Consider the following 26,857-nt stretch of genomic DNA (forward strand, 5'->3'; position numbering starts at 1 on the left):
GAAATGGTGTAAATGAGCGGTAGCAGCCTGGAAATGGTGTAAATGAGCGGTAGCAGCCTGGAAATGATGTCCGGTCACTTACCACCCTATTTGCACTGGCGCTCTGGGTAGGACCCTGACTTGGGTGGCCAGATCACCTGCCTGTTTCAGGTGTGAGGCCACTTGTAATATGCAAATTTGGGTCCTATGACATACATATTGTCCCTATTCAGCTCAAGCTCTTTTCCATAGTGTTGGCTTTGATTCTTTTCCTGTTCAACTGGCATTTTTTCTGTTTCTACCCAGCTCTCCTGTTTTATCTCCATGTTGTCACGCTTTGCTGTGCTTCACCTGCCTTTCTCAATATCTAATCCTCACAGATCTTTACTTCATATCTATCTCAATGCTTTTGCAAGTGATTTCCGCCCAGAATGAGTGCCCCATCTCCTCCACACCATCAGGTGGAGGTGCCAAGGAACATCTACGCACTTCCATATGGGGAGAGGGGGAAACTCAGAACTGAAGTCACGACTGGGTACTCTGTGCAAGTCACCAGGGTTTAAATTCAACTCCATCTTGGAAAGGTCTATAAAGAAATGGATAACTTTTCTCATCAGGCTTTTTTCATCATTGACAAAGGACACATTACTTCAGTCTTCAAAGTACTTCCATGACAATTGCTCATTCTTACTGTTTTTTCTAACTTCAATATTTTCATCCGTAGCTTTCTGCACAACAGGCATTTAGAGTATATCAATTCCGCGGAAAAGTCAATTTTTGAATCAAAATAATCTGCAAATATAAATTAAATCAAAATCTAATTAATATAATGTGTTAATTCATTATTTCTAACAGCATGACTAATGTACAGAAGCAGCTGCTCAGTACAGTCACCAACGGAAACTCCCCTGCTTAAGCATGTTAACCAGTTGGTAATATTTAGGGACAACCATTTATGTCGGGGATTTTTACCACTAACTATAAACATTAAAGTGAACAAATTAAGACAATGAGATTTGAGTGTAAGGCAGTAATAAAGTATTTATTGAAAATGATATTGCCATGGGCATGATCTTTGTCTTTCTTTTTCATTACTTTTTTTCCTTTAGCTTTTTCTTTCTTTCTCCATTACTTGGATATAAATTAATTAAATCAAATTCTGTTTTTATTGTATGTAATTCTGGGATTTTTACTGATGTTTGGGGAATGTATTCGATGACTCTCAAATCACTGGGATTTTTTTCACAAATCAGTGGGATTGGATTTAAATGTTAACCATAACATCCTGATAAAACAAAGCTATTTGTAGCAAGATTTTATACAAAAAAAAATAGTACTTTGGAGGCTGATCATACAAAGTAGATGTTGTATCCTGCTAGTTTTATGAAGAGGTTACTTTTTTCAGTTATAAGCGTAAGATTTTAGAAATCACAATGATGTAAGTGAATTTAGTATAGTGAGGTGATCCAAACTTCACTAGACCACGTCTTCTCTGAACTGAAACTTACAACCTTACGCGTGTCATTTATGGGAGGAGCCTTTTTCTGCCATATTCACAGCAGAGACCCATGTGGACATACCTGTCCATTTTGAAGGACAAACACCACCATTCTGTCAGAACGTATTGTTCAGACTAAAACTATTCACAATAATTACATAGAAGCAAAACAAACTGCAAATGACCCATTATACAATACTTTAAACTATTGTTAAAAATAATAAAAGGTCTGAAATCTTAGCGTCCTTTTCAGAATCTTTGAACTGAATATTTGATGAACCGGGCATTGGTCGCTTCAGCTCGTACTGCCACAGCATAGATACAGCAGGCAGACTGGGAGCTGGCAAATGGGGCAAACCAGCAGCACTTACTTCAAGCAGACTGAGACACTTCAGATCAAAGTACCTTGTTACCACTAGGCAGGAAATCGTGGTGTTCAATTTTATCATTCAGGTAGGTAGCTAACTTCCAGTTATTCCGATAGATCCCATGGCACTATTTGAAGAAGAGCAGGGGATTTCGTCCTGGTGTCCTGTCCAATATTTATCCCTCAACCAACATCACTAAAACAGATTATCTGGTCATTATCATATTACTGTTTGTGGGATCTTGTGTGCAAATTTACTGCCATGTTTCCTACATTACAACAGTGACTATAATTCAAACATTACATCATTGACTGTAAAGTGCTTTGGGACGTCCTGAGGTCGTGAAAGGCACTATATAAATTCTTCTTTCTTTCTAAGCTGATTGCTTTTGAAACTTGACTCATATATCAAGTAGCTTGGTTCAGGGAACAATTCTAGAGCGCCCAATAGGTGTCTGCAAGTTTTGAATAAAATTAACATTTCAATGATATGAGGGCATTTTTGATGTAATTAACTTGTGAGCATATGTAAGGACATCCCTCTGGGAAACTGGTTAGCCATTTCACCCCACAACTAATTTACCTGTAGACAGACTAGTCTATTGTCTTTCTTTCCCCCACACAGGCAAAGGAATGCTTAAAAATACAGCAGATAGAAGTCCACTTTAGATTCACAAAATCGGTTATCTAAAGGTTTGTTCAAATAAGATGTGAAATGTAGATTTTAGATTTTGAAGCAAGATTAAGCTCTGCTATCATTTACCTGGCAAGCTTCATAAAGACAGGAATGGCATGTGTTTTTAATAAAAATGAAGAATTTATGCTGAGGTCACTACTTTTTCCTCCATGTTGTACTTTGATCAAAAGTAAAATGGCAACTCCCACATTCTTACTGAATTCATATTGGAAGTAGTTTGAGATGAATAATTGAGACTATTTTCAGAAGCTACCCTAATGATGTGTGTTCTTCATGTTCTTAAAAGAAACATGTTGTTTGTCCTGCAACTGGAAATACCAAAACAAAATCTTATTGATTAACATACTACTCAGTGTTTGACTTGCAGCTATTTTGATGTTGTCTGGATCAAATTTAATAATTACAGGTGCTCTTCTGTTTCAGCCCCTATACCTGATCTATTAACTATAATAGAGAAGTGGATCTAATTTGGGCTTGTGCCTTAAAGGACGGTGACGCTGTAGGGGTAACTACTTTGTGTTGTAGCCTTTATTTACTTCTCTTTCTTATGCCTTCCACAAGTGTCAGTTTTGGCTCAGTGGTAGCACTTTCACCTCTGAGTCAGAAGGTTGTGGGTCCAAGTCCCACTCTAAAGAATTGTAAACAAAATCTAGATTGGCACTCCAGTGCAGTACTGAGGGGGTTCTGCACTGTCGGAGGTGCCGTCTTTCAGATGAGACGTTAGACCGGGGCCCTGTCTGCCCTCTCAGGTGGACATAAAAGATCTCATGGCATTATTTCGAAGAAGAGCAGGGGAGTTCTCCCCTGGTGTCCTGGCCAATATTTATCCCTCAATCAACATCACTAAAAATAGATTATCTGGTCATTATCACATTGCTGTTTGTGGGACCTTGCTGTGCTCAAATTGGCTGCCACGTTTGCTACATTACAACAGTGACTACACATCAAAAGTACTTTGTTGGCTGTAGAGTGTTTTGGGACATCCTGAGGTCATGAAAGGTGCTATATAAATCCAAGTCTTTCTTTCATGTATAGCACATGTCCACTCCTCTTAGGAGAATTGCAGAATTACCCTGTTCCTTGAACCATCAAGGGGGCCCAGCTTTTCACATCAGGTAGAAGACCTGATGTGCCCTCAGTTGATATGAGTATAGCTCAGTCAGTGAGCATGTGTACAGGCCGAGCAGGGATCTTAGTCACTGAATTTTGATGGGGGTGCTATTCATTCCATAACCTGGCACCCAGCATGTAAATGTCATTTTTGCATTTCTCCTAATAGGATTTTAAAAATTGTACATGGAAGACACAAAAGGGCAGGTTTGTTTTTGAGTCTGCACTGTCAGCAGGGAGCCTCACCCGTCAGCAGTACATATCAGAAATTTAAGTACGCACTGGCCGTGATTTTCTGACTTAATATACCGTTGGAACATTATGTGCAGCGCGTACCCAGATTTCTAATCTGTGCTGCCGGTGGACAAGTTTCTCCACCTGGAGTGTAGGCTCATAATGTTGGACTTTATGAGCCAAAAAGTGGACTTTCTATTGGAGGTACAAAACCTACCTGCACTACTCCTCCCATTAAATAAGTTCTAAATCTAGTAGCTCATTCAGAATATGCCTCTTCAGTTTAAAATAACACTGCGTGTGTGTATGAGAGAGATTTAGTGCCTTTGAATGGAGTAACTTGATTAAAATAATTTTTGTATTCTACAGATGAGGAGCAACCTGAAGAAGACTCTATGAAAGACCCTCTGAACAGTGTGAAGGACACCTTCCGCATAAAGCATCCTTCACCGTCTCAGCCAATGCCACATTGGTCAGGAGATGAACAAACCTCTCCAAAGTCCATACCAGCACATGGGTCAACCCAAGGATCCGAAATATCAGGAGCATTTCCTCTCTCTCAGTTCTCTTTAGTTAAAACAAATGAGAAATCCTCTGCGGAGCCACTGCATCATAGACCCTTGACGTCCCCCCTTTATACAAAGGACGCTGGAAGTACAGTCGTTTACCCAACCGCACTCTACTCAGCCAAAGGAGCTTTAATCGTAGGGAATGGTTCCAGTAACAGTGAAGCTGTTCCTCCAAGTGACCAGTCAGAAAGCAGCAGTTCTAGTGCTGCTGACGAAGAATATCTGGAGACAGCTGAAATTGCTTTTCAGGTTAAAGAGCAACTCCTAAAGCACAACATTGGACAACGTGTGTTTGGACACTATGTCCTGGGATTATCGCAAGGATCTGTTAGTGAGATTCTTGCCAGACCCAAACCATGGCATAAGCTTACTGTTAAAGGGAAGGAGCCTTTTATTAAGATGAAGCAGTTTCTTTCCGATGATCAAAATATCCTTGCCCTTCGAACTATTCAAGTGCGGCAAAGAGGTATGTACGCAGACTGTAATACAAGCTTTCTGTTGTATTGAAACTTAGAAAGAGGAAAAAGAAGTTTGAGTGATGCTCTGATAGCATAACACATTGGTGCAGCAAGCATGTACGTCATAGAGTGATGCGAGTTCAAAATGACATTGTATCTAGAGGAACCCAGAATGAAAGAGAGAAATAACTTGAAAATGGGGATAACTATTAAGTCAACTTTTTGAGCTTGTCTGTTGGAAATAGGCTTATGAATTATGGCTACAGAACCCAACTGATACAGTGGGCCAGTTTTTATACTGTGGAAAGTTTAATTCAACACCGTAGTGGCACCGCGCTGGGAGCCTCAAGATGTTGTGCCATGCACATACTAAGCTACCAGTCCTAGCCAAGCCATTGTGAGGAAGCAGTAATTATGTGGCTTGCTCCGCACCAGGAGGAAGAAGAATTGCCCCAGTCTGATCTCAAGCAGCTTCCAGTGGACAGTTTTAATGTTAACGACAGAGGCAAGGGAGCAGATTGCTGTCCACTCTGCCAGTGTAGAGACCAGAGAGAGAGGAAAGAGAGAAGATGCCTTAAGAAGTTAAAGCCATCCTTCTTGATACAGTAAAAGTAAAACTCAGTAAGGGGTAGCACATTAACATAATTAACCTCATGCCATCATTCACTCCCTTCAGTTCCCAATCTCTAATATCCAAACTGTAAAAAGAAAGACATCTATTGCTATTTACCTCGTTGGGTCTTAATTTATTTAATCACTTATAATTCTGTTGTTCATGTAGAACCTCTTTGTTCTGTATGATACGCCTTGCCTGTAATCTTTCATATGATATATTTCACGTGCAGCCAGCAGTCCTTTCACAATAAACTCTCCAGCTCAGCTACAGTTCCAATGCTACAGCAACTCCCAGACTCCAGACCGTGTTATTCAAGAACTTCAGAAATCATTCTAGCATCCAAACAACATAAGCCACAACCAGGGGGGAAAAATAAATATCATAAAATATTTTTAAATTACACTTTGCTAAATCATCCATGGTATAAGTGGAGTATCTTTCAAGGCATCACTAAGTCATAAAGAGTTAATCCCTTAACTTGCACGACTTAATTCCAGCCTACTGAATGTCACAATAAGATCATACCACTTGTTAATTTTTGTGTGTGTTTCCTCTACACAAACAAAAATTAACAAGTTAAAGCCATCCTCCTCTAGTTCTGTTGCAATAGAAAAGTGAGCTTCTGTTAAGGTATATGAGCAAAGTATAGAGAACATTTTTGAAGTGTTCACTTTTATGCGTTTTTCTTTTCAGGGAGTATAACTCCAAGGATTCGGACCCCAGAGACTGGTTCAGATGATGCCATTAAAAATATTCTGGAGCAGGCAAAGAAAGAGTTACAAACTCAAAAATGTGGTAAGTAATTAAAAGACAACCCAGATATATTTGGGATAAAATTAGCAACCGTCCCTTAGAGTTCAGGCATACGAGTCATTAAAATTTAACTACATGAAGGGCAAATTGGATCCTCGTAGAGAAGTTCACCAGCTGCTGCTTCATGGCCCAAATATTTAATCATAAGATTCAATGTTTCCAGTTCCTGATTTGTAAAGTGTAATCCAATGTCTGAAAGCATGCAGCAAATAGAGAGCAAAGGCTGGCATTGAGTTTTGTGTTAGAGGTACATTAGCCTCGGGAATAAGTTGGAAATTCAGCCAGGTAAACCAGGAGGCAGTTTTGGAATAGTGAGATCACAAATGCCAGTGGTCACCTTAGTTATTTTTACACAAAGCATTTTTGAAGAGCTTTGAAAAGCAGTTCAAGCATCTATGCAATTTATCTAAAATTCCTTTGTTTCTTGGAAAATGTTGTTCTATGTTTTGTGTAAAATTTTATGGGTCCTCTAAGATGTTACTTCCTATAACTGGAATACATGTACAAAGAATGCAGTTACTTCATACATGAGCTAAAATAGCTTAACATATGCTTTAAAATAGCCTGACTTTATTTATGTTTTTTTTTAGTTGAATCTAAAAGCTCTCCCTTGCCTGTATGCAGTACAAGTTCCAGCAGTAGTGCTGGTTCTGATGAAGCAATTCGGTCTATCCTGGAGCAGGCCCGAAGAGAGATGCAAGCCCAAAAGCAAGTTCTATTAGAGATGGAGACCAATAGCAGCAACAACACAATGACAACACCACATGTAGAAACTTTACCAGCCACAAACAAAACTCCCCTTCCCTCTTACATCAAGCAAGAGGAAGGCATTGCAACTAGAAGCTCACAGACTCCTCTCAGTGTTGTATCACCTGCGGCCTTTGTACAGAACATAATACGAAAAGTGAAGTCAGAAATTGGTGATGCTGGATCGTACTTTGACCAGCACTGGGCCACTGAGAGGAATATGGCTCATAGGTTGTATGCTTCAGTATCACCTTCACCATCATCCTCTTCCTGTGGGTCGTCTGGGACAGGAAATGTTAAACAGTGGCGAGCTGAACCTAGTGACAGCAGCAAAAATGGTGAGGAACATTCAGTTGGCATTGAAGGTACAAATAAACTTACGGATGTAAAATCTGAGGGCAGTCCAGACTCTCAGAGTATCAGCCAGCTTTCAATATTCCCTACATATGTCCCACGTTCGCTGAAACCAACTGTTCCTCCATTGACTCCGGAGCAGTATGAAATGTACATGTATCGGGAAGTGGACACGATAGAATTGACTAGACAAGTTAAAGAAAAACTGGCCAAAAATGGAATCTGCCAGAGAATCTTTGGTGAAAAGGTACGTGACAGGGCTAGGTGCAAACTAATCCAAAATGCATTTTCTTGAACTCTCAAAACTGAAAACAGCATGTGAAATTCCGAGCAACAAAAAAGCAAAACAAGAAGCAGTTAGAATTTTTAGTGGAACAGAGTACAAAGCTGCACTTGAAACTTTTTGGATTAACATTTTTGAGTAGACTGTTATCTTTCTCAAGTGCTCCCACGATGCAGCCATGATTTAGCAACTTATAGAATAAGTTAAATCATGAAAGGAACACATGAGATTTGTAGGATGGCACATCATAGGCCTATGGCGCAGTTACCCTTCAGCTATTACTACAGATGACAGCATGTAGCTTGTAGGTTTTCAGTAGTGCTTGGATTATGGATGTGAATGCCAATAAGCCTGCTTGTCAATACATGCAATGGGTTCTGTTAAGCTGCTGGTAGGGTTGCTTTCACCTGGGGAAAACAAGCCATAGTTTGACTCACCTGTTTGCCTTTCAGTAATCTATTTACAGCATTATAGGCCTTAGAGAGGGTGCAGAATAGATTTACTAGAATGGATCCAGAGATGAGGGACTTCAGTTACGTGGATAGACTGGAGAAGCTGGGGTTGCTCTCCTTGGGGCAGAGAAGGTTAAGAGGAGATTTGATAGAAGTGTTCAAAATTATGAAGGGTTTAGATAAAGTAAATAGAGAGACCGTTCCCATTGGTGGAAGAGTCAAGAACCAGAGGAACCAGATTTAAGGTGATTGGCAAAAGAACCAAAGGTGACATGAGGAAAAACTTTTTTACGCAGCGAATAGTTATGATCTGGAATGCGCTGCTTGAAAGGGTTGGTGGAAGCAGATTCAAACGTGGCTTTCAAAAAGAAATTGGATAAATACTTGAAGGGGAAAAAATTTGCAGGGTTATGGGGAAAGAGGCGGAGGAATGGGATTAACTAGATTGCTCTTACAAAGAGCCAGCACAGGCTCGATGGGCCGAATGGCGGCCTCCTGTGCTGTAACCATTCTATAATTGTCTTTGATGCAATAGTGTCATCTGCAGTTCCACTTGTCTGTTGTTGGAGGCTCATGGTCTTACCGAAGGTAAAAAAAAATCCTATTCAAATAGCCACCTATCATAACTGAAGCCTCATGGTGGTGGCTTGATAGCTCCATCACTCGAGCATTGTGCACTCAATGAGGAGATGTATTCCAATCTCCACCTTAGTTGATATCGACACATGAGCCTAGAATTGAAGTTTCACCAGCTTTGGGCAGGTTCTTATCTGTGAGAAGAGAAAAATGGACTGGGGATGGGATCATACAGAACCCAGCCTCACCTACTGGGAGGTCACCAAAATGAGTAGCACTGATGCATTTATGGAAATTTAGATGTTAAGGACCACCCATTCTCCTGACCCAGGACACGTGAAAAGAAAAATTGCAAAAATAAATTCTACTGTTTAAGCAAAATCCTGCACCTGGATCTCACAACTACTAAAAGAATATTAGATTAGTTACACTATTAATGCTTTTGCATAACCAGTCGCCTTTTAAACAAGGTCAGGATCACAGTTTAACATCGTGATTTGGTTTTGAGAAAGAAGATTTCAGCCATGTCACCTGAAAGCAATTATTTCCTTTGAAAAATCAATTCAATTAAATTGGCTTGCAGTGTGCAGTTTTCCCTGATTTTCAAAAGTTAGAGTTTCTAATCAACTTGTAAAACCTTTACAGTAAGTAGAAGAAAAAATATTGTTCCAGTGCTACATGATGAAATCTACTGAAGTGTAAAACAAATTTTTATGCTTCTGCTTTTTGCTGGTCTCTTAGAAACATTAACCAATAAACTTGTCCAAAATCATCACTTTCAGTAATCTATCTTCAGTGTAATGGAAAGCTTGCTCACTTGATGCAAAATTGTGATGAATATTCGTTTGTCAGAAGTTAAATATCCATGAGGATTTCCTATAATACAGTTGTAATATGATGAGTAATAATAAAAATCCATTTATATGCTGCATTTTTGCAGTAACATCCACGGAGTGGTGGTGATGTCTTATAAAATAATTAGTCCTCTACAACATATTGCCATTTCAATAGAGTAGGTTTGCTCTAAGCAGAACAGAATTGAAGGTTGGAAAATAATTGGGTCTCCTCTCATCTTTCCGCCTTGCCAGGTGCTGGGCCTATCCCAGGGGAGCGTGAGTGATATGCTTTCTAGACCTAAGCCATGGAGTAAGCTAACTCAGAAAGGCCGCGAGCCTTTCATCCGCATGCAGCTGTGGCTTATTGATAAGTTAGGCCAGAGTACCCATCCTGAACAACCTATACAAGGTAAGAGGATTTTATTTCAGTGTTTTTTGTCTATAATTTAATTAGAAACCATAAAAGTACAGTAATTTGATCATTAACTGCATATGGTAGGTACATAACTGACTCTCTCCCCAATTCCAGAATGACACTTGGCAATTTAATAAAGTACCAGTTTCTTTTTCAGTGGCTTCATGGGTTTTCTTGAATAGTCCTGATTCTTCATGACTTGGAAGCTGTACCTTTTATGTAATCTGCTCTTGTGTGACTAAAAATGACCTCATACAAAGTAATTTGAATCTTGGACTTATTGTAGACTCATACTATTACATTCTCAATCAAGCTGGTGTGGTAGAATAACAAACTTAGATTAACATGCTTCATTAAGGAATATATTTATTTACAGTTTGCAGAACACAAAAGTACCATCTTACGCAGTAGTTAAGAAGTACAATAATCAATCATAAATGTCCTCTGGGATTAATTGTCATTTTGATTTTTTTTTTCCGATGAATAAATAAAGATTAACAGTCAATTGCACTGCAAAAAGTCTCTTGATACAACATTTCCAACAAAGCTTCTTTTCTGCTTCTCACCAGCACAATCTTTTGGTGCTGAACACTTCCTTCCCATACAGGATTCAGAAATGACTTTATTAGGAAAAGAATACCATTTTAAAACACTTCTTCTTTTGATTTCAGCACTGACAACAAATATAATTAACTCAAATATCAATATGAATGCTCAGAGGCAAAAAAGGAATACCTAATCTGATTAAACATATGTTTCAACCTGTGATTTCCCACATAACAGCTAGCCATTTTTAACATGTAACATCAATCAGAACACATTCAGATCTGCACCATGTCATTACTCCAGATAATTGCAGTGATCAGCTAGGCATCACCCAGGATAACTATCAAAAACTGAAACACATATAGGAATCAAACCCTTTGAATATTAGGATCAAACATCTTTTGATTTGCAATTGAAAAGTAAGGTACCTGGTTTCTAATCCTTAACTACCAACACGCTAATTTATAAAACAGACGAACAAAAGTGTGGCCTATAAATTCGGCTGCGCAGCCCCCGTTTTTCAGGCGTTAACTGGCTTACTAAGCCTCCAATATTGCAGGCAGGAAGCTGGTGCATATTTCCAACCGGAAGTGTGGCGCCCACCATATTGGGAAAGGAAATTATAAACATCCTTTACCTATTCCTGAAGCAGGTGTGAGGCCCTTTGCATATGTAAAATAGGGGCCTAATGCCTGTTTGAGGCCCTCAGAACCAGCGCTGGCTGCACTTGGAGAAACCAGACCTTGGGATCGCTTGCGATCTGCAAGGTACATTTTTTTTTTAACACATACTTACCTGAATGTGGAGCCAGGAGGAGCAGGCCTCCAGCCTTCTCTCCTGATCCCGGACCCACTTACCTGAGGGCTGCTGCAACGCTAGCAGCTCCCTAATCTTGCAGTGCTCTTCACTGGCGAGCTGGTCTGCTTTGCTGGCTCCATTATAATGAGGCCCAATGTCAGGGTCGCCTTGGCCCTCACCATTCAGGTGCAGGGTATGTACCCTGTGCCCCCTGCACGCCCAAAAATAGGCGCTCCCGAATTTCTAGGCCTACATATTTGCGATAAACAGCTTTTTGAACAGAAGTTTCAGTGACACATAAGTTTTTAATAAAGTTGATTATATCTTTCATCTGAAATTTAAAGTTATTTTGTAAAGATTGATCTGTTTTACGTAATCTTTATTTTCTCTGACTTAATTGAAACAGCAAATAATACAGTTCAGGCCAGGTATTCCCCATCACCTCCGCCCAGCCCCACTGAATGTGAGAAGAGCCAGCAGGAGCCAATTTGTGCAGCTCTGGAAAGCACTAAAGAGAACCAGCAACCCGAGAGCCAATCAGCTTCTCACTCACTGAGTGGCAAGAATCTGTCCAATGGCCAGTCACCTACAGGCATACAGGAAATGGTGGCCATGACCTCTGAGTTGGACACTTATGCCATCACCAAGAAGGTTAAGGAAGTATTAACAGACAACAACTTAGGTATTGTATATTTCCCAATAACTTATTCAGTGTAGCTTGTCTGTAAAATTGCAGTTTTGTAATATATGCAGTATGGCAAATTGTCATATTCATTATACCAGTGTATTTAAAAGGGTAATTTTCATTTTCTGAAATTAGCACCTACACTAGAATAAATGTATTTTCATTCTCCTAAGCCAACCTCCTTGACTATTTTTTTGAGGAAGTGACATCCCAAGTGGACTGTGGAAACCCTACCACATAGTATACCTTGACTCCAAAAAACATTTGAAGTTCCCATGAAAGGCTGCTAAAGCAGTGAGGATTTGAGGGGGGGGGGGGGGAAGAACTTAGGAATACATAAGAAATTGCTGAAGGGTGAGAAGCAGGAGGTTGGAGTTGTGTTGGTGTCAGGGAAGTGCGGAATGGGGTGCCTTGTGAAATTCAATGCAAAATGAATGGTCAAATTCACAGGCACATTACCAATCTGAGGATGCATCTTGGAAATGATGAAAGTTATGTTGGCTATGGCTCAGTGGTAACATTCTAGCCTTGTGAGTCAGAAGATCATGGGTTCAAATCCCACTCCAGAGACTTGAGCACATAATCTATGCTGACCCTTCAGTTCAGTACTGAGGGGGTTCTGCAGCGTCGGAGGTGCTGTGTCTTTCAGATGAGATGTTAAACCGAGGCCTCATCTGCCCTCTCAAGTGGATGTATAAGATCCCGTGGCATTATTCAAAGTAGAGCAGGTGTGTTCTTCCCTGTGTCCTGGCCAATATTTATCCCTCAACCAACATCACTAAAGTAAGATTTTCTGGTCATTATCTAATTGCTGTTTGAGGGATTTTGCTGTGCACGATTTGGCTGCCACGTTTTCCCTACATTACAGCAGCGACTATACTTCAAAAGTACTTCAATGACAGTAAAGTGCGTTGGAACAACCTGAGGTTGTAAAAGGCGCTATATAAATGCAAGTTCATTCTTTGCTGAAAGTTATACAAAAAAAGTTAAGAAAGAACCAAGTTATGTGAATCTCAATCTTGACTTCATTAGACCTTTAGTCACGATGCAAGGAGGTGGGGCTTGGCTGAGGGAATGGTAAAAGTGTCCCTTGATTCAGGAATAGATCAGACGAACCCCACCTCTAATAAACCAGAGACCAATGTGTAGAGAATGCAATTGTAAACAATTTTACAACACCAAGTTATAGTCCAGCAATTTTATTTTAAATTCACAAGCTTTCGGAGGCTACCTCCTTCCTCAGGTGAACGATGAGGAAGGAGGAAGGAAGGAGGTAGCCTCCGAAAGCTTGTGAATTTAAAATAAAATTGCTGGACTATAACTTGGTGTTGTAAAATTGTTTACAATTGTCAACCCCAGTCCATCACCGGCATCTCCACATCATAGAGAATGCAAACATTACCTGTTACAGCTGAGAAAAATCTTCTGTGGTTAATTCTTCAGTATAATTGTTGAATGATGAGTCTAACTCAGTAACAAAACTGATAAACGTTGTTTACCTAATTTCAGAAAATTTTGTACAACCATATTTTCAACTGTTTGGTCATTCAACTTTAAGTTTAGATAGTTTCAAGCAGGGAGGGCTCCTATTGTCAAATTTGTGTGTGTAATTTATGTTTTTGCAGGTGTAATTTTCATTCGGAAAATAATTTTTCAGAGTTCTATTTCAAAAAAAATTCAATGAACTGTTGTTTACCTCTGTATGTGCATGTATATAATAAAAGTCTTGTGAACAGTGCACATAGTTTCTAGTAATGTTTCTGAAGGACAGCAAGTCTGGGCAGTTGCAGAGCATGCCAGGGGTTGCTATTTGTAACTTCTGTCCCCTCCACAACTGCCTGTCCCATGATGGTAATGCCCTGACGGAGCTGACAGCAAAGGCGGCCTTTTTCAGGAACATTGAAATTTGGTTTTTTTTGTATAAATTATCAAAACAAGGTAAAACATGAACTCCAACTTTTACTGAGGTAATTTTCCTGAAAAAACAATTCAAGAGGGTGCTTACAACATTTTATATGTTACATGTGTTGCAAATGAAACTTTCCACTTTGAAGTTTAGCAGTGTTTAATCTTTGTGTGTTGTACTGCATTCTAAATGCTTACAGCAACAGCACTTATGTATGTTAATGTCAGAACAACAAAAGCAAAACGATTTACTGTATAAGTGGCAGAAATTCGAGAAGAATTATACCAAGCCGGAAGGGAAGTTTTGAATAAAAGTCGTGAATTTAAACATGATTAAATCGGATCTGCTTAGTAAGACTGAGTACTGTTTGGTCAAGGAGGAAAAATGAACATTAGTTCAATGTTTTCTTAATTTTATATATTGTTTGACGCTTGCTATAAAAGCCCACTATAAACAGATGGACATTAAAGAGTTCCTCTGTATTGCAGGCAGATATTTATTTGTATAGCTGTGGTATTTATTTATCCACCTGCAACTGCGAAGGGAAGTGGCTTTATTTATTTTCCAGGGGCCAATAAGAAACAGATACTGCAGTTTCTCAGAGGGAATCTCTTAACACTTTTCAGTGGAGATGTGCATACTCCCCACCAGCAACCCCTCCCCCCAAACACTTCCACACACCACCATCTCCCTTGCAACAGCATAACCTCTGACTCGCCATGAGCAATGTCATGGGGAAACTGCTGCGCTGACTTCCTGTAACACTTTCCCCATCACACTTTGTTGATAACCCCTATTGTTATAATACAGTGCATCCTCAGACTCATTGTGAGCAACACCACGTGCTGGTAAATATATATTTTGTGGCATGCCCACACACTTCAGGCATTGTTTATTCTACATAAAAGATTCTGTGTTGAATTTTAAATATATATATAAAAAGAGAAAGAAAGCCAGTCATTTCCTGATGGTTCAGGGAAGCCCCCCAGCAACAGAAAATGCTCTCTAATTGATCTCGTGCCTCTGAGTAATTACTTTCTAATGAACCAAAGGCCGTGTGTTATATGGTATAATGCTCTTGTCCTTATTGAACAGTGTATCCTAGAACTTAGCATGTGCAAAGTCATGGGAAACTGGATAGTTTTTAACATACATATATATATGCTGAGTGTTTTTGATGGTGCCTTTTTGAGAATGTGTGTGTAACTGTTAATAATACACAGTTCATCGACCTTTATATCTCTTTAGAAATGTTCTTTAAAGCTGTCTGTCCTGTGTGTTTTTCCTAAAGGCCAAAGACTATTTGGAGAGAGCATTTTAGGACTTACCCAAGGCTCTGTCTCAGATTTACTTTCTCGGCCTAAGCCCTGGCACAAGCTTAGCCTGAAGGGGAGGGAACCATTTGTTCGCATGCAACTGTGGTTAAATGATCCCTTCAATGTGGAGAAGTTGAGGGACATGAAGAAAATGGAGAAAAAAGGTAAACTAACTCCTAAAATTAATTTCAGCTTCATATACAGATGAGCGAGTTAAAATCTTGAGACTACTTTTGCTTTCTTCTTTATTTCTAAATACATAGTGTAACTAGAATCAGCTCTGAACCTAATTAAACATCTGATTGGGCCAATTCAGATGCATTTTTTTTTCCATGTGGCTTTTTGGCCCAACTCCAATTAATTAGGATCACATGGGCTTTCCGAAAATGCACGCACAGTAATGCATTCCTATTCCCATTCCGAGTCCCCACTGTTACCACATCATAATACAATGAGGTAGGCCATTCAGCTCAAATTTCATCAATCTGTAAAGACACTGCAATCCCCCCCCCCCCCCCACCCACCGAACTTCCCTCCTATGTCTTTGCACTTTAGCAGTTAACACACATGTCGGATTCTGGATGTCTCATATGAGCAGATGGAAGAGAATGATGGGGTAGGTTTTATTTTGGTTTCTTTCTTTCTGTGGGGGACTCATGGTCATATGTGCTTGTGTGCAAATGTTTGAGTGCGCATCTGTGTGTCCTTTCAATCCATTTGTGGTGATCTAGTGTGAGTGTGAAACCAATGCTTCTGTAGCTAGCGTAGGGAAACAGAGGCTCCAGAAGCCCCATTAAACTCCTCACATTTCTTTTGCTCTGCCCTTGATTTCCCCAAGACGAAGAAGTTCCTCCCTGGAGATTCTCACTGCCGCTTCTGGTAGCTGTTACTTCTCAATGCACTTTTTCATTGATTTAATGCTGTACTATTAAGCACTATTATTTTTGGTTGGGTTTTTTTTTGGTGGGGGGAAGGAGGTTTGAGATCTGTACCTAGAAAGTTCTTTTCTAGATATGAACTGCAGCTTTTATACGATCCGACCTGGACAAAATGCAAATCAATACACCACATAAAGGAGAAAACATGGACTGGAGTGTGTTAGGAGACAGTAATGCAGTGAGAGGTTAATGATGTTAACAGCAAGACCAACTCCCCTGATGCTCAATGAGTTTAGTCCCAGATTTGATCTCCACTTTGTGTTGAGTTAGCTGATCTCAGCTGGGATGGTGTGGAGATATTAGAATTGGTCCCGGTTTAGAGAGAGGACAATCAATCGGAATTCCAGCTCCTGGTCGCTAGTCAGTGACCCCCACCCCCACCCCTTGCTGGAGGCACGAACCAGCATCCAGCAAAGAGTCAATACATCTCGGAGAAGAAAGGAGGGGAAAATATTGGCAAAAGAAGGAAAAAATATTAAGAAATTGCAACATCAAATTTCAAGTGAGTTAACTATTTGTTGAGTATTTTTATGTTTAGCGTCTGAGTCAGTGGATTCCATGTTTAGTAAGCTGTTTCTCTTTTGGTGGGTATCTTATGGATAGCAGGCTTTTGTGATCAAACAATATGATTTGGACTAAAGTGGCCTTTTGCCATGTGATTTTAAACTGCAGGATATTGGGGTTTATTTTATAGCACTAGTTGATTTCCCATGGCATTGCGTAGGATATCTCAACTATTCCAAAGCTTTCCTAGCCAGCCTCCCATCTTCTACCCTCCATAAACTTGAGCTCATCCAAACCTCTAATGCCCGTATCCTAACTTGCACCAAGTCCCTTTCACCCATCACCCCTGTGCTCGCTGACCTACCTTGGCTCCCAGTTCAGGAACACCTCAATTTTTAAAATTCTCATCCTTGTTTTCAAATCCCTCCATGGGCCGCGCCCCTCCCTATCTCTGTAACCTCCTCCAGCCCTACAGCCTTTCAAGATCTCTGTGCTCCTCCAATTCTTGCCTCTTGCGCATCCCCGATTTTAATTGCTCCACCTTTGGCAGCCGTGCCTTCAGCTGCCTAGGCCCAAAGCTCTGGAATTTCCTCCCTAAGCCCCTATCCTCTTTCTCCTCCTTTAAGACGCTCCTTAAAACCTACCTCTTTGACCAGGCTTTTCGTCACCTGCCCTAATATCTCCTTATGTGGCTCGGTGTTAAACTTTGTTTGATAACACTCCTGTGAAATGCCTTGGGTCGTTTTATTATGTTAAAGATGCTATATAAATGTGAGTTGTTGTATCAGAGAATATGGTTACTTCTTACCTGTCAGTCATCGTGTTGCTTCTCCTCTTCTCTTGTCACGTCTCGTCTTTTCTCCTTTCTTCCCTTCCCTTTTCTCTTCCCTACCTCGCTCCTTAACTCTTTTGGCTTCTCTGTGTCTTCTCTCTATATATTTTTCTTTTGGGTGGCAGATGGTGGGTAGCCTGGTGTGATGTGGCAGAGAAAGGAGTTCCTGAAGGCTTAATTTGAGATGGGGTTGCAGGGAAATTGTGGCCCTCCCTTCCCGCCCTATCTATTTCCATTTAGGAGGTTATGTTTACTTTTATGTTCAACTTACTTGTTTTTTTTGAAAAGAAATCAAAATAGAATGAAGAAAGACAGTATCTGTTTTTCTTTCTGTCTTTATCTTTGTCTCACAGGTGTTAGCAATTAGGATCTTTGTCTCACAGGTGTAAGGAATTAGCAATTGTCTTTTCTAACAGTCAGCCAAACCTGGGTGGGTAATTAGCTGGCTTCAAAGTTCAACTGATTTTTTTTTGAGAATTGAACAAGCATTAACACGAAGTCTCTCCCACTCTCTCCTATATCTACCTAGCTATCTTTCTGGGCCCAATCTGTCTCATGCCGCGTTTACTACGTAACAACAGTGACTACACCTCAAAGTACTTCATTCGCTGTAATGCGCTTTGGGACATCCTGAGGCAGTGAAGGGCACTTTTTACCAGTGGGCAGAGCAAGCACAGTGGAGACTGCCCATTGGGACTTCAAAGTTGCATTGGGATCCTATTGACATCATAGGAACCCAATTTACATGGGTTAATGAGGTTCCCGCCTGTTCTGGCAGACGCCTGGGCTGCCAATTTCAAGGCCCCAATCAAAATGGCAGCGACCCGGACGTCGGCGGGAACAGGGTGATAAGTACTGCGCTTCTCGTTTAATCGCATTACCGCCCTGTTCTGCCAGCCGGAGGGGATGAAATTCGGCCCCTATTTGTGTCTTTCTGTCTGCCTCTCACTCTCCCTCTGTCTCATAGGTGTTAGAAGTTAGAATCTTTGGGGCTAATTTTCAACTTAACCACTGGAGCGTAAAACTGATTTCATTGGAAAGGAAAATAGGGCGGTTTCTATTACAAGTGCCCGACCCGCTACGCTGGTTTTCTGCTCCGATGGTAAGTTGAAAATTACCCCCTCTGTCTCATAGGTGTACGTGATTAACAACAAACTTTTCTGTCAGCACAACAAAAAAAACTCAACTGGTGCTTTCTTTTTTGAAATTTGAAATTACATTTCATCTCTCTCGCTCTCGCCCCTCTCTTCTCTCCTTCCCTCAGCTTCATACACTTCGAAAGCATTTTGCACGAATTATGGGAAGTCAGTGGCCAGATTGCACATTCTCAGGGTAATGTACTCACTATAAAATAGCAGCTATTTTGTGCCGCAGAGTGGGACACCCTTATCCTTGAAAATGTTCATCACAGCACGGCTACTTACCAATTTACAATGAAACAGGCACCCCACACACCAAATATAATTTATAATAGATGTGGATAATGTTTCAGTGAAGCAGCATACCCTGGTTGGTTGTATATCTTTGTATCCTTGCACATCACCTGTCTGTGTCCATCACACCTCGGATGTCAAACTCTGGCGTCACAACTCACACATCATGCCTTTTTACGTACAAATTTTTCTATCACATTTGCAGCTGATTGGCTCATATTCAAGAAAGTGCAACAAGTCAAAACTGAACAGTTAGAAAATATACCAATCAGCAAATGGCAAGCAATCTTGAACACTCTCTCTAACTTTTTTTTTAAAAAGTACTGAAAACATGGTATATAACATAAAGGCTTTATTAAAAAAATACAAAATTTACAAGGAATTGATTAAACTTACTCATCCAGTAGCATTTTCAGTGGTGGACATGCCTCAACAATGCTGTTTGTCAGAGGCCTACATAAGAAGCCTCATCCTTGAGTTCAGAGGTTTCCAGATACGTTTGAAGATACGAACATACTACAGCTCCCAGCATGCACATGTGCCTACAACATCTAAAACAAATGTATGATTGATGTCAAGATTAGCCATTCACCCAACATGCCAAGACTTGCTGTTTATAAGCCCCATCATATCCAACGGAAAATCACTGATTTTTAGGATCTTGAAAGCAACCTTTAGAACCTTTAAAACATCAAACTCAAGATAAAGTAGGAACTCAACTTTTCCTGTTTAATTTTCCTGAAAAAATGACTTCAGTTACTATATTCAAGCAATTGGTTGATTACAGCATATTACATGTGTAACAAATAAAACTTTAAACAATGCCAAATTTCAAAGTGGAATCTTCATATACTGTAATGTATTCTAAAATGTTGCAGCGGGTGCTTTTATTTGTTTATACCGAGAACTTAAACAGTGGTTGTTCATATAAACAGGTCGTAACGTGTAGTAGAACTGTACCATTATTCAAGTTTGGAGGGAATTCTGAGTGAAAGTCTTGAAATTAAAATATTTTACGAAAGGTTTTTGCATAAATACACTGACTACTGTTGAAGAAATATTTGGTAAAGAATGAAAGATGCAAATAAGAAAAGATTAAACCAAAGTTTTATATATTATATGTTTTTTTCGTTTTGATAAAATCCAGACCCTAAGCAGATGGATAGTAAAGAGCTGCTCCCCATATTTCATGAAGCTATTTTTAAAAATATGGTGCAGTCCCCTCCACTTGTAGTGGGTGCGATGGTGTTAATGCAATTCATCCACTATAAGCAGCTAACGGTAAACCCATCATAGGTTGTAGGAAAGAAACATTAACTCCGGACACCCTCCAGAGGATTTGGAGTGTAAACTATTGGTTGGGTTTTGTACATGGAATTTTTTAATGATTAAACCGCTTAAACAGTACAGCAGAGCCCCACTGTCAGATCCAGGACACTGGCATCTGCGGCCCCCACATGGGTTTTATTTCTTCTACAGGCAAAACTGGGCTACCTGTGTCATAATATGAAGCTCTGGTTTCTGCCCATACCTATTATCTATCTATCTCGGACACTATTGAACGAAAGCAGCTCCGGGCTTCAGTACTTCGATCAATCGTATCCCGATACTGACTGGGGATTTTTGAATGAATGACACCTGTGTATCAGTGAAATTTTAGAAAATGTAAAAGGGCTTCTTTGCTCTGACATAAGAACAAACAGGAAGTTTGTTACCACGTTGGTAAGTACAGGGGATTGAACTGCTCAAAATAGCCAGCGGGCTTAATATGTTTTAAGCAGCGCCTTTGCAATTGACTCCTATGATACTGGCAAATGGTTAGAGCTGTTTTACCGATTATAGGCAGCTGCCCATGATAAGCATGGACGGTGTTGTCGCCTCCTAAATCCGAGCCCATCTTTCCCAAAATTCCATGTTTGAACCCCTCCAATCAGGTTTCCGCCCGTCACAGAACTGAAACGGTCCTTATCGAAGTCCAAATGACATCCTGTGTGATTATGACCGTGATAAACTATCCCTCCTCATCCTTCTCAACCTGTCTGCAGCCTTTCATGTGGTTGACCACACCATCTTCCTCCAATGCCTCTCCTCTGTTGTCTAGCTGAGTGGGACTGCCCTCGCCTGATTCCATTCTTATCTATCCAGTCATAGCCAGAGAATCACCTGCAATGGCTTCTCTTCCCACAGTTACCTCTGCAGTCCCCCAAGGATCGATCCTTGGCCTCCTCCTATTTCTCATCTACATGCTGCCCCTCGGCGACATCATCCGTAAACACAACTTCAGGTTCCACATGTATGCTGACCACACCCAGCTCTACCTCACCACCACCTTCCTTGGCCCCTCCCCTGCCTCTGATTTGTCATGCTGCTTGTCCGACATGAGCAGAAATTTCCTCCAACTTAATATTGGGAAGACCAAAGCCATCGTCTTCGGTCCCCACCACGAACTCCATTCCTCTCCCTGGCCACAGTCTGAGGCTGAACCATACCGTTCGCAAACTTGGCTTCCTATTTGACCCTGAGATGAACTTCCGACCCCATATCCGCTCCATCACCAAGACCACCTACTTCCACCTCCGTAACATCGCCTGTCTCTGCCCCTGCCTCAGCTACTGAAACCCTCATCCATGCCTTTGTTACCTCTAGACTTGATTATTCCAATGCTCTCCTGGAGGGCCTTCCAGCTTCCACCCTCCATAAACTTAACTTTTGGTCATTTGTCCTAATATCTCCTTATATGGCTTGGTGTTAAACTTTGCTTGCTAACGCTCCTGTGAAACGCCTTGGGATGTTTTACTACATTAACGACGCTATATAACTGCGAGTTGTTGTTGTTGTTGTAACTGGTATCTATTTATTTATCTACCCACAGCAGCTAAAGAGAAGAAGGAATCAAAAACACTTGCTTCATTGTCTCTGGGGGGAGTCTCTTACAAACTTCTTTCCAAATTCTTTTACTGGAAATGTGTACTCCTCCTCCACTTCCACACCCCAACAAACCCCTCCTCCTTGCAACAGTATAACCTGTGGCTCACCATGAGTAATGTCGGGGCAAATAAAAATACATATATATCTGCTATTGCGCTCCCACACCCCCAGTTCATTGAAATCAAGGGGCAATGATGTAATGCTAACACCTATTCTTCCTTGCTCCAGAGGCGACACTGTTACCTCTCTCAGCTTGTTACAACAAAGTTAAATGCCTTCTCTCTATCTCCCCGCTGAGCAGGCCCCCCTGCCCCGACATCAGTTTTGACCAAACCTAACCCACACCTTTCTTCCTTTCTTCACTGCTTTGTCACTCAGCCTTCACCCTCGCTCCCCACCCTGCCATTTAATAATTTTACTCCCCGGTCCCTGCTCCCTAAACCTGAGGCTCTTTAGATCCTAGCCTCCCATTCTGCCTCGCACTACTTGCCTGCCGCCTCAGCCACTCCCAGGCTAATTACTGGTCTTTTTTTTGGCCCTAAATGCTAAAGAGATGGGGAGAGGGATTCAAGAGAGAGAATGATATCTGAGAGATGTGGGAGAGAGAGAGAGAGTGGAGAAGAGGGAGATAAATAGAATGAGATCAGTAAAGAGAGAGATATTGAGCAGAGCAAGGGAACAGAGGAGTAAGAAAAACCCCACAACCCCCTCCCAAACCACCTCCACTACTCATCCCATAAACCAACTGCACGTCTCCCACACCACTTCCACATCCTGGGACCCCCCAACCATTACCTGCCATCACTCACCACTCCCTCCTACCATCTCCTGCCCAACTGCCCGCACTCTACCACCTTTTTTCTACTACCCTGAACACCCTTGTCTTCCCATTCCTTACACACATCATTCCCTCTTACTATCTTCTTCCCCAAGCACCCATGCCACATCCCTACTCTCTCCTCCCAGCTGAACCCCAAAATAGTGTTAAAAGTCTCAGAATACCGCTTAATAAAAACAGGATTTTACATATTTCATCAATGCAAATCAGTGGCTCTGCTACTACAATATCCATTACCTGACCCAACACCTCATTATTGGAAAGCAGCATGATCTAGAATGATCTCTGTGCCGGGACGGGTAGGCCCAAAGCACATCCGATATTGGACCTCAGGTCTCATTTAAATGAGACCGGTGAGCTGTAGGTGCATGCTGGCATCTCTAGGCAGCTTGCCAGTGAATCGGCATTGGATTCTGGACTGCTGTGTTGCTGGCAGCGTCCCTCGGATACTTCCTGGTGGGGGGGGGGCATTGGGGAGGGTGAGAGCGGTGGAAGCGATTGGTAGGGCGGGGGCTGAACAATAATTGTACTAACTGTTGTTTTTTATTTCTTTTTCCACAGCATATCTAAAGCGTAGATACGGATTAATAAATGCTGGATCTGATAGCGATTCTCCCAGCACCCGGTCAGAATCAGCCAGTCCTGGCATTCAACACCAGATATTTCACCATTACCAAGTTAAAAAGCCCAGGGTGGTGCTTGCTCCCGAGGAGAAAGAGGCCCTAAAGAAAGCCTATCAATTAGAGCCATACCCTTCCCAGCAGACCATCGAAGCCCTGGCCTCTCAACTGAACCGCAAGACAAACACAGTCATCAATTGGTTCCATAACTACAGGTTAGTACAGCAACGTTAATGGGCTTTTAAATGCAGTTCTGTCAACCGTTTTTATATATTTGAAAAAATTTGTAAAGGGAACAAAAATTAAAGATTCAGGCATTTCGCCACATCACGACTAAGCTTAAGATTTTGTTTTTGTTTATCAGCTAAAATTTAAAATTTTGTCTATTAAGTTTGTTAAAAGTAAATTTTAAATCATTTTCATTTTGTGAAAGCAGATATAGTTTATGCCTTGAAATGAATAGAAGTATGAAATTTGGCAGCACAGTGTTGTCTGTACTGTTTGTAACTGGAAATACTGATGGTATTTTAATTGCATTCACTCCAGTAACTCCAGTAGGGATCGTGGGTATGTTTTATTTGTAATTATGTTTTCTTAATTTTAATTGAACTTTCCACGGCTATTTTCAGGGAAAATGTTGATGTTTATCATTGTTTTCAGCTCACCGACTTTTAACTATATTATCATCAGGCTCCAGTATCCTCATCTGAATATCTCATTAGGGGAAAGGGAGGTATTGGAAGTAAAAATGTGCCTGACGCCCTGATTGAAGACAATATGCTTGGATTAAAGGGGAACAACACTGTTGAAGTGTGGGAGAGTATTTCCTCCAGAAGGACTTTGAAAGTATCTTCTACCTGAGAGATGTTCTCAACTTTGCCAGTCGAAGACCACCTTGTGCATACTTGCTGTTTCAGGTCTCCTAGCCAAAACCTGTGCAGATACCATCACTAGTGGGTCTTTAGCTGCCTGCTATTACAATGAGTGGAGATTGTTATTCTTTCTGCTCCTGGATCTTAGTTTACAAATGTTCAGACCTGACTAGGCCTTTAGTCCCCTTTTAGATTTAAAAAAAAACTAGTGCCAAACTCCGTCAAGGGTATATATTCAGCTTCAGTAGTGGATAACGATCTGCCACTAAGCCATACTGACCAGAAGGTCCCAAGTTCAGTTCTTGGTCTGTGCTGAGTCTGCTAATCTCAGGTGGAGCAGCAGTTGGGGTCCTCAGCCTCCTTGGGGTAGGAAGGGAAAAAAATCAATCAGGGTTTCCGCTCTGGATTGTTGTTCTGCTGAAAAATGCACGTATGTGCCCATCGGATGAGAATGTGATTAGGCTTGGCTGTGATACTCTCCATCGTAAAATAGCCTGCTGTCACCCACTGTCTGCACTTGCACATAAAGAATATCCTATCCACTTGGGTGAGGTACTGGAAGGTTTGGTGTTACTTGTGAAACATGAATTGGTGCCTTCAAGAGAGGAGAGAAAACTGGCAAAATTTGTATGAGGACAAGTCGCCTGGAGGGTGAAACTTGGCTGCAAACTAAGATGACTACATGTTAATATTTTGAATCCTGAACTACCATTGGCATAACCTCTTATTTAAAAACGATATTACTTCTTGTCATAGTTTCTGCTGCAAGAGTGAGTGTGTTGCATGCTTTGGCCATTCACCAGTCCTAACCAATACGGAATCAGAATGTGGCAGTCCTTTGGGCTGAGTTGAGGTTCAAGTATTGGTGTCTTATAAGTCTCAAGAGATCACACGGTGTGCATGTGCGTGTGCAACATCATTTGTTGCTGTCTGATGAGCTCAAGCACTGTGTAGTTTATCTGCTTGTAATAATAGCCTGGGTTAACTTTGAATGATGTACCCAGTATTGCCGAAAAGAAAATGCAGCTCTGAAGTGAACTGCTGAGCTTCTCGGGTTGAAAATTGAAGATGGCCACAGCGGGAGGGGAGGGGTGGGGGGTGCGGTCCTGTACAATGTAGGAAAAGACTTGTAGAATAACAAACAAAAAATTCTCTTAAAGGCACTGCCTTACCACAACAATGTAGGTCAAGGAATGTAGGCTATTACGCCCTATAGATGAATAGCCTTTTTTAAAATTGAGAAACCAAGGTAAAAGCCCAAGAACATCGGTGCCAGATTTCATTCACGTTGAAAGGAGAAGAGACAAGTTGGGAAGTGTGTAATAACATATTGGGGTTGATTTTAAACCCCAAGGACGGGTGGATTGAGGGCGGGTGGGAGTTGAAAATAGTTGGTTTTTTGGGTCGCAACCGCAAAATTTTCGGACTTTGCATTCCCAGTGCTTCTACGTGCCGACGTTAAACCCGGAAATAAAGCCAGGTTGCGGTCGCGACGCAAAAAACAACTATTTTCAACTCCCACCCACCCCCAACTCACCCGTTCTTGGGGTTTAAAATCACCCCCTTTGTGTGCCCCATTCTCAGTAACATTAACGTTGCCAATATGGGCTCCATTGTATTTGAAGAGAACTTTAACGGGGGTGAATTTCCAAGTTGCGGAATCTGGCCAGGCAGCTCCTTATATTCAGAAACTGTAGGCACACTGTGTCCGTTAAAATTAATGAACAGAAAATTGCTTTCACGATTTCCCAAAATGCACCACCGGCAGACAAGAATCCCTGCTAGTGCCACAAACAATGAAAGATTGGCCTCATTATGCTAATGAATGTCATAACATGCCCTATCCTGGAGGTCACAAATATTCCTGTATGATGCAAGGTGTAAAATAAGTGACGTGATCCTGCGCAACAGGCAAAACCTTTATTGGTGCCTTTAAGGCTTGTATCATATTCCGATGATCTTCAGGTAAATGTGTGATAAATTTTAATGTTAATAAGTCTGTAAAATTCTGACTATTTGAAGACCAATGTAAAAAGATTCTCTCATTTTGAACTGTCAATCATTTTTAAAATATTCAATTAAAAAATGTAATAGTTTATGTTCAATGAAAACTTCAAATGATTGTGCATTTCAATCTTAAATCTTTGATCTAAACTGTCATAAATTTCTGATGGGTAACATATAGCAGAATAAAAATATTTTTGATAATCAAATTCAATTACATTATACATGGCATTCAAATTCCACCTGCTAACCTTCCAACAGACGTATGGACCTTCTGGTGTACTGAAATTAGTCTGAAATGTCCAGAGTACTGACTCTCAGGCTCATTCAAATTCCTTCAAGACTCCTGACTGATTAAAAAGATGCTCAGAAATTAAGAGAAGGAACTGCAGAGGCAGCATAAAATGAAACGTCCCATTTTAAAGCATAACGGTGCCCCTACTCCTGTTCCTATGTTCCTACTGCAAAATCCTGGCATGAGTATCTCACTGTCCAATAACCCTGAGGAAGTAGGTCCTAAACTGTTAGAAAATGTAATTGTAGTAAAGAATAAAATGGATCCAACAAAAATTGCTAAAACATTAACTGAATGATATTGAGGTGTTTCTAAAATAAAAGTTACTGCTTCTAAAG

The 26,857-nt window shown here is 40.9% G+C and overlaps 1 protein-coding gene across 2 annotated transcripts in view; it reads left to right on the forward strand.

The window, feature by feature from the left end:
• cux2b (cut-like homeobox 2b) overlaps window positions 1-26,857 on the forward strand; it is a 220,943-nt gene that overhangs the window by 190,850 nt on the left and 3,236 nt on the right. The window contains exons 14-20 of one of the 2 annotated variants that reach the window (XM_068005849.1): window positions 4,255-4,920; window positions 6,222-6,323; window positions 6,932-7,689; window positions 9,842-9,998; window positions 11,755-12,030; window positions 15,231-15,419; window positions 23,290-23,563. In XM_068005849.1, the coding sequence (XP_067861950.1) occupies window positions 4,255-4,920; window positions 6,222-6,323; window positions 6,932-7,689; window positions 9,842-9,998; window positions 11,755-12,030; window positions 15,231-15,419; window positions 23,290-23,563 (2,422 nt within the window). The remainder of the gene's footprint in view (window positions 1-4,254; window positions 4,921-6,221; window positions 6,324-6,931; window positions 7,690-9,841; window positions 9,999-11,754; window positions 12,031-15,230; window positions 15,420-23,289; window positions 23,564-26,857) is intronic. The other variant, XM_068005850.1, reaches the window with a different exon arrangement.

The sequence above is a fragment of the Heptranchias perlo genome, chromosome 25 (assembly GCF_035084215.1).
Source record: "Heptranchias perlo isolate sHepPer1 chromosome 25, sHepPer1.hap1, whole genome shotgun sequence".
In the NCBI taxonomy this organism is placed as follows: Eukaryota; Metazoa; Chordata; class Chondrichthyes; order Hexanchiformes; family Hexanchidae; genus Heptranchias; species Heptranchias perlo.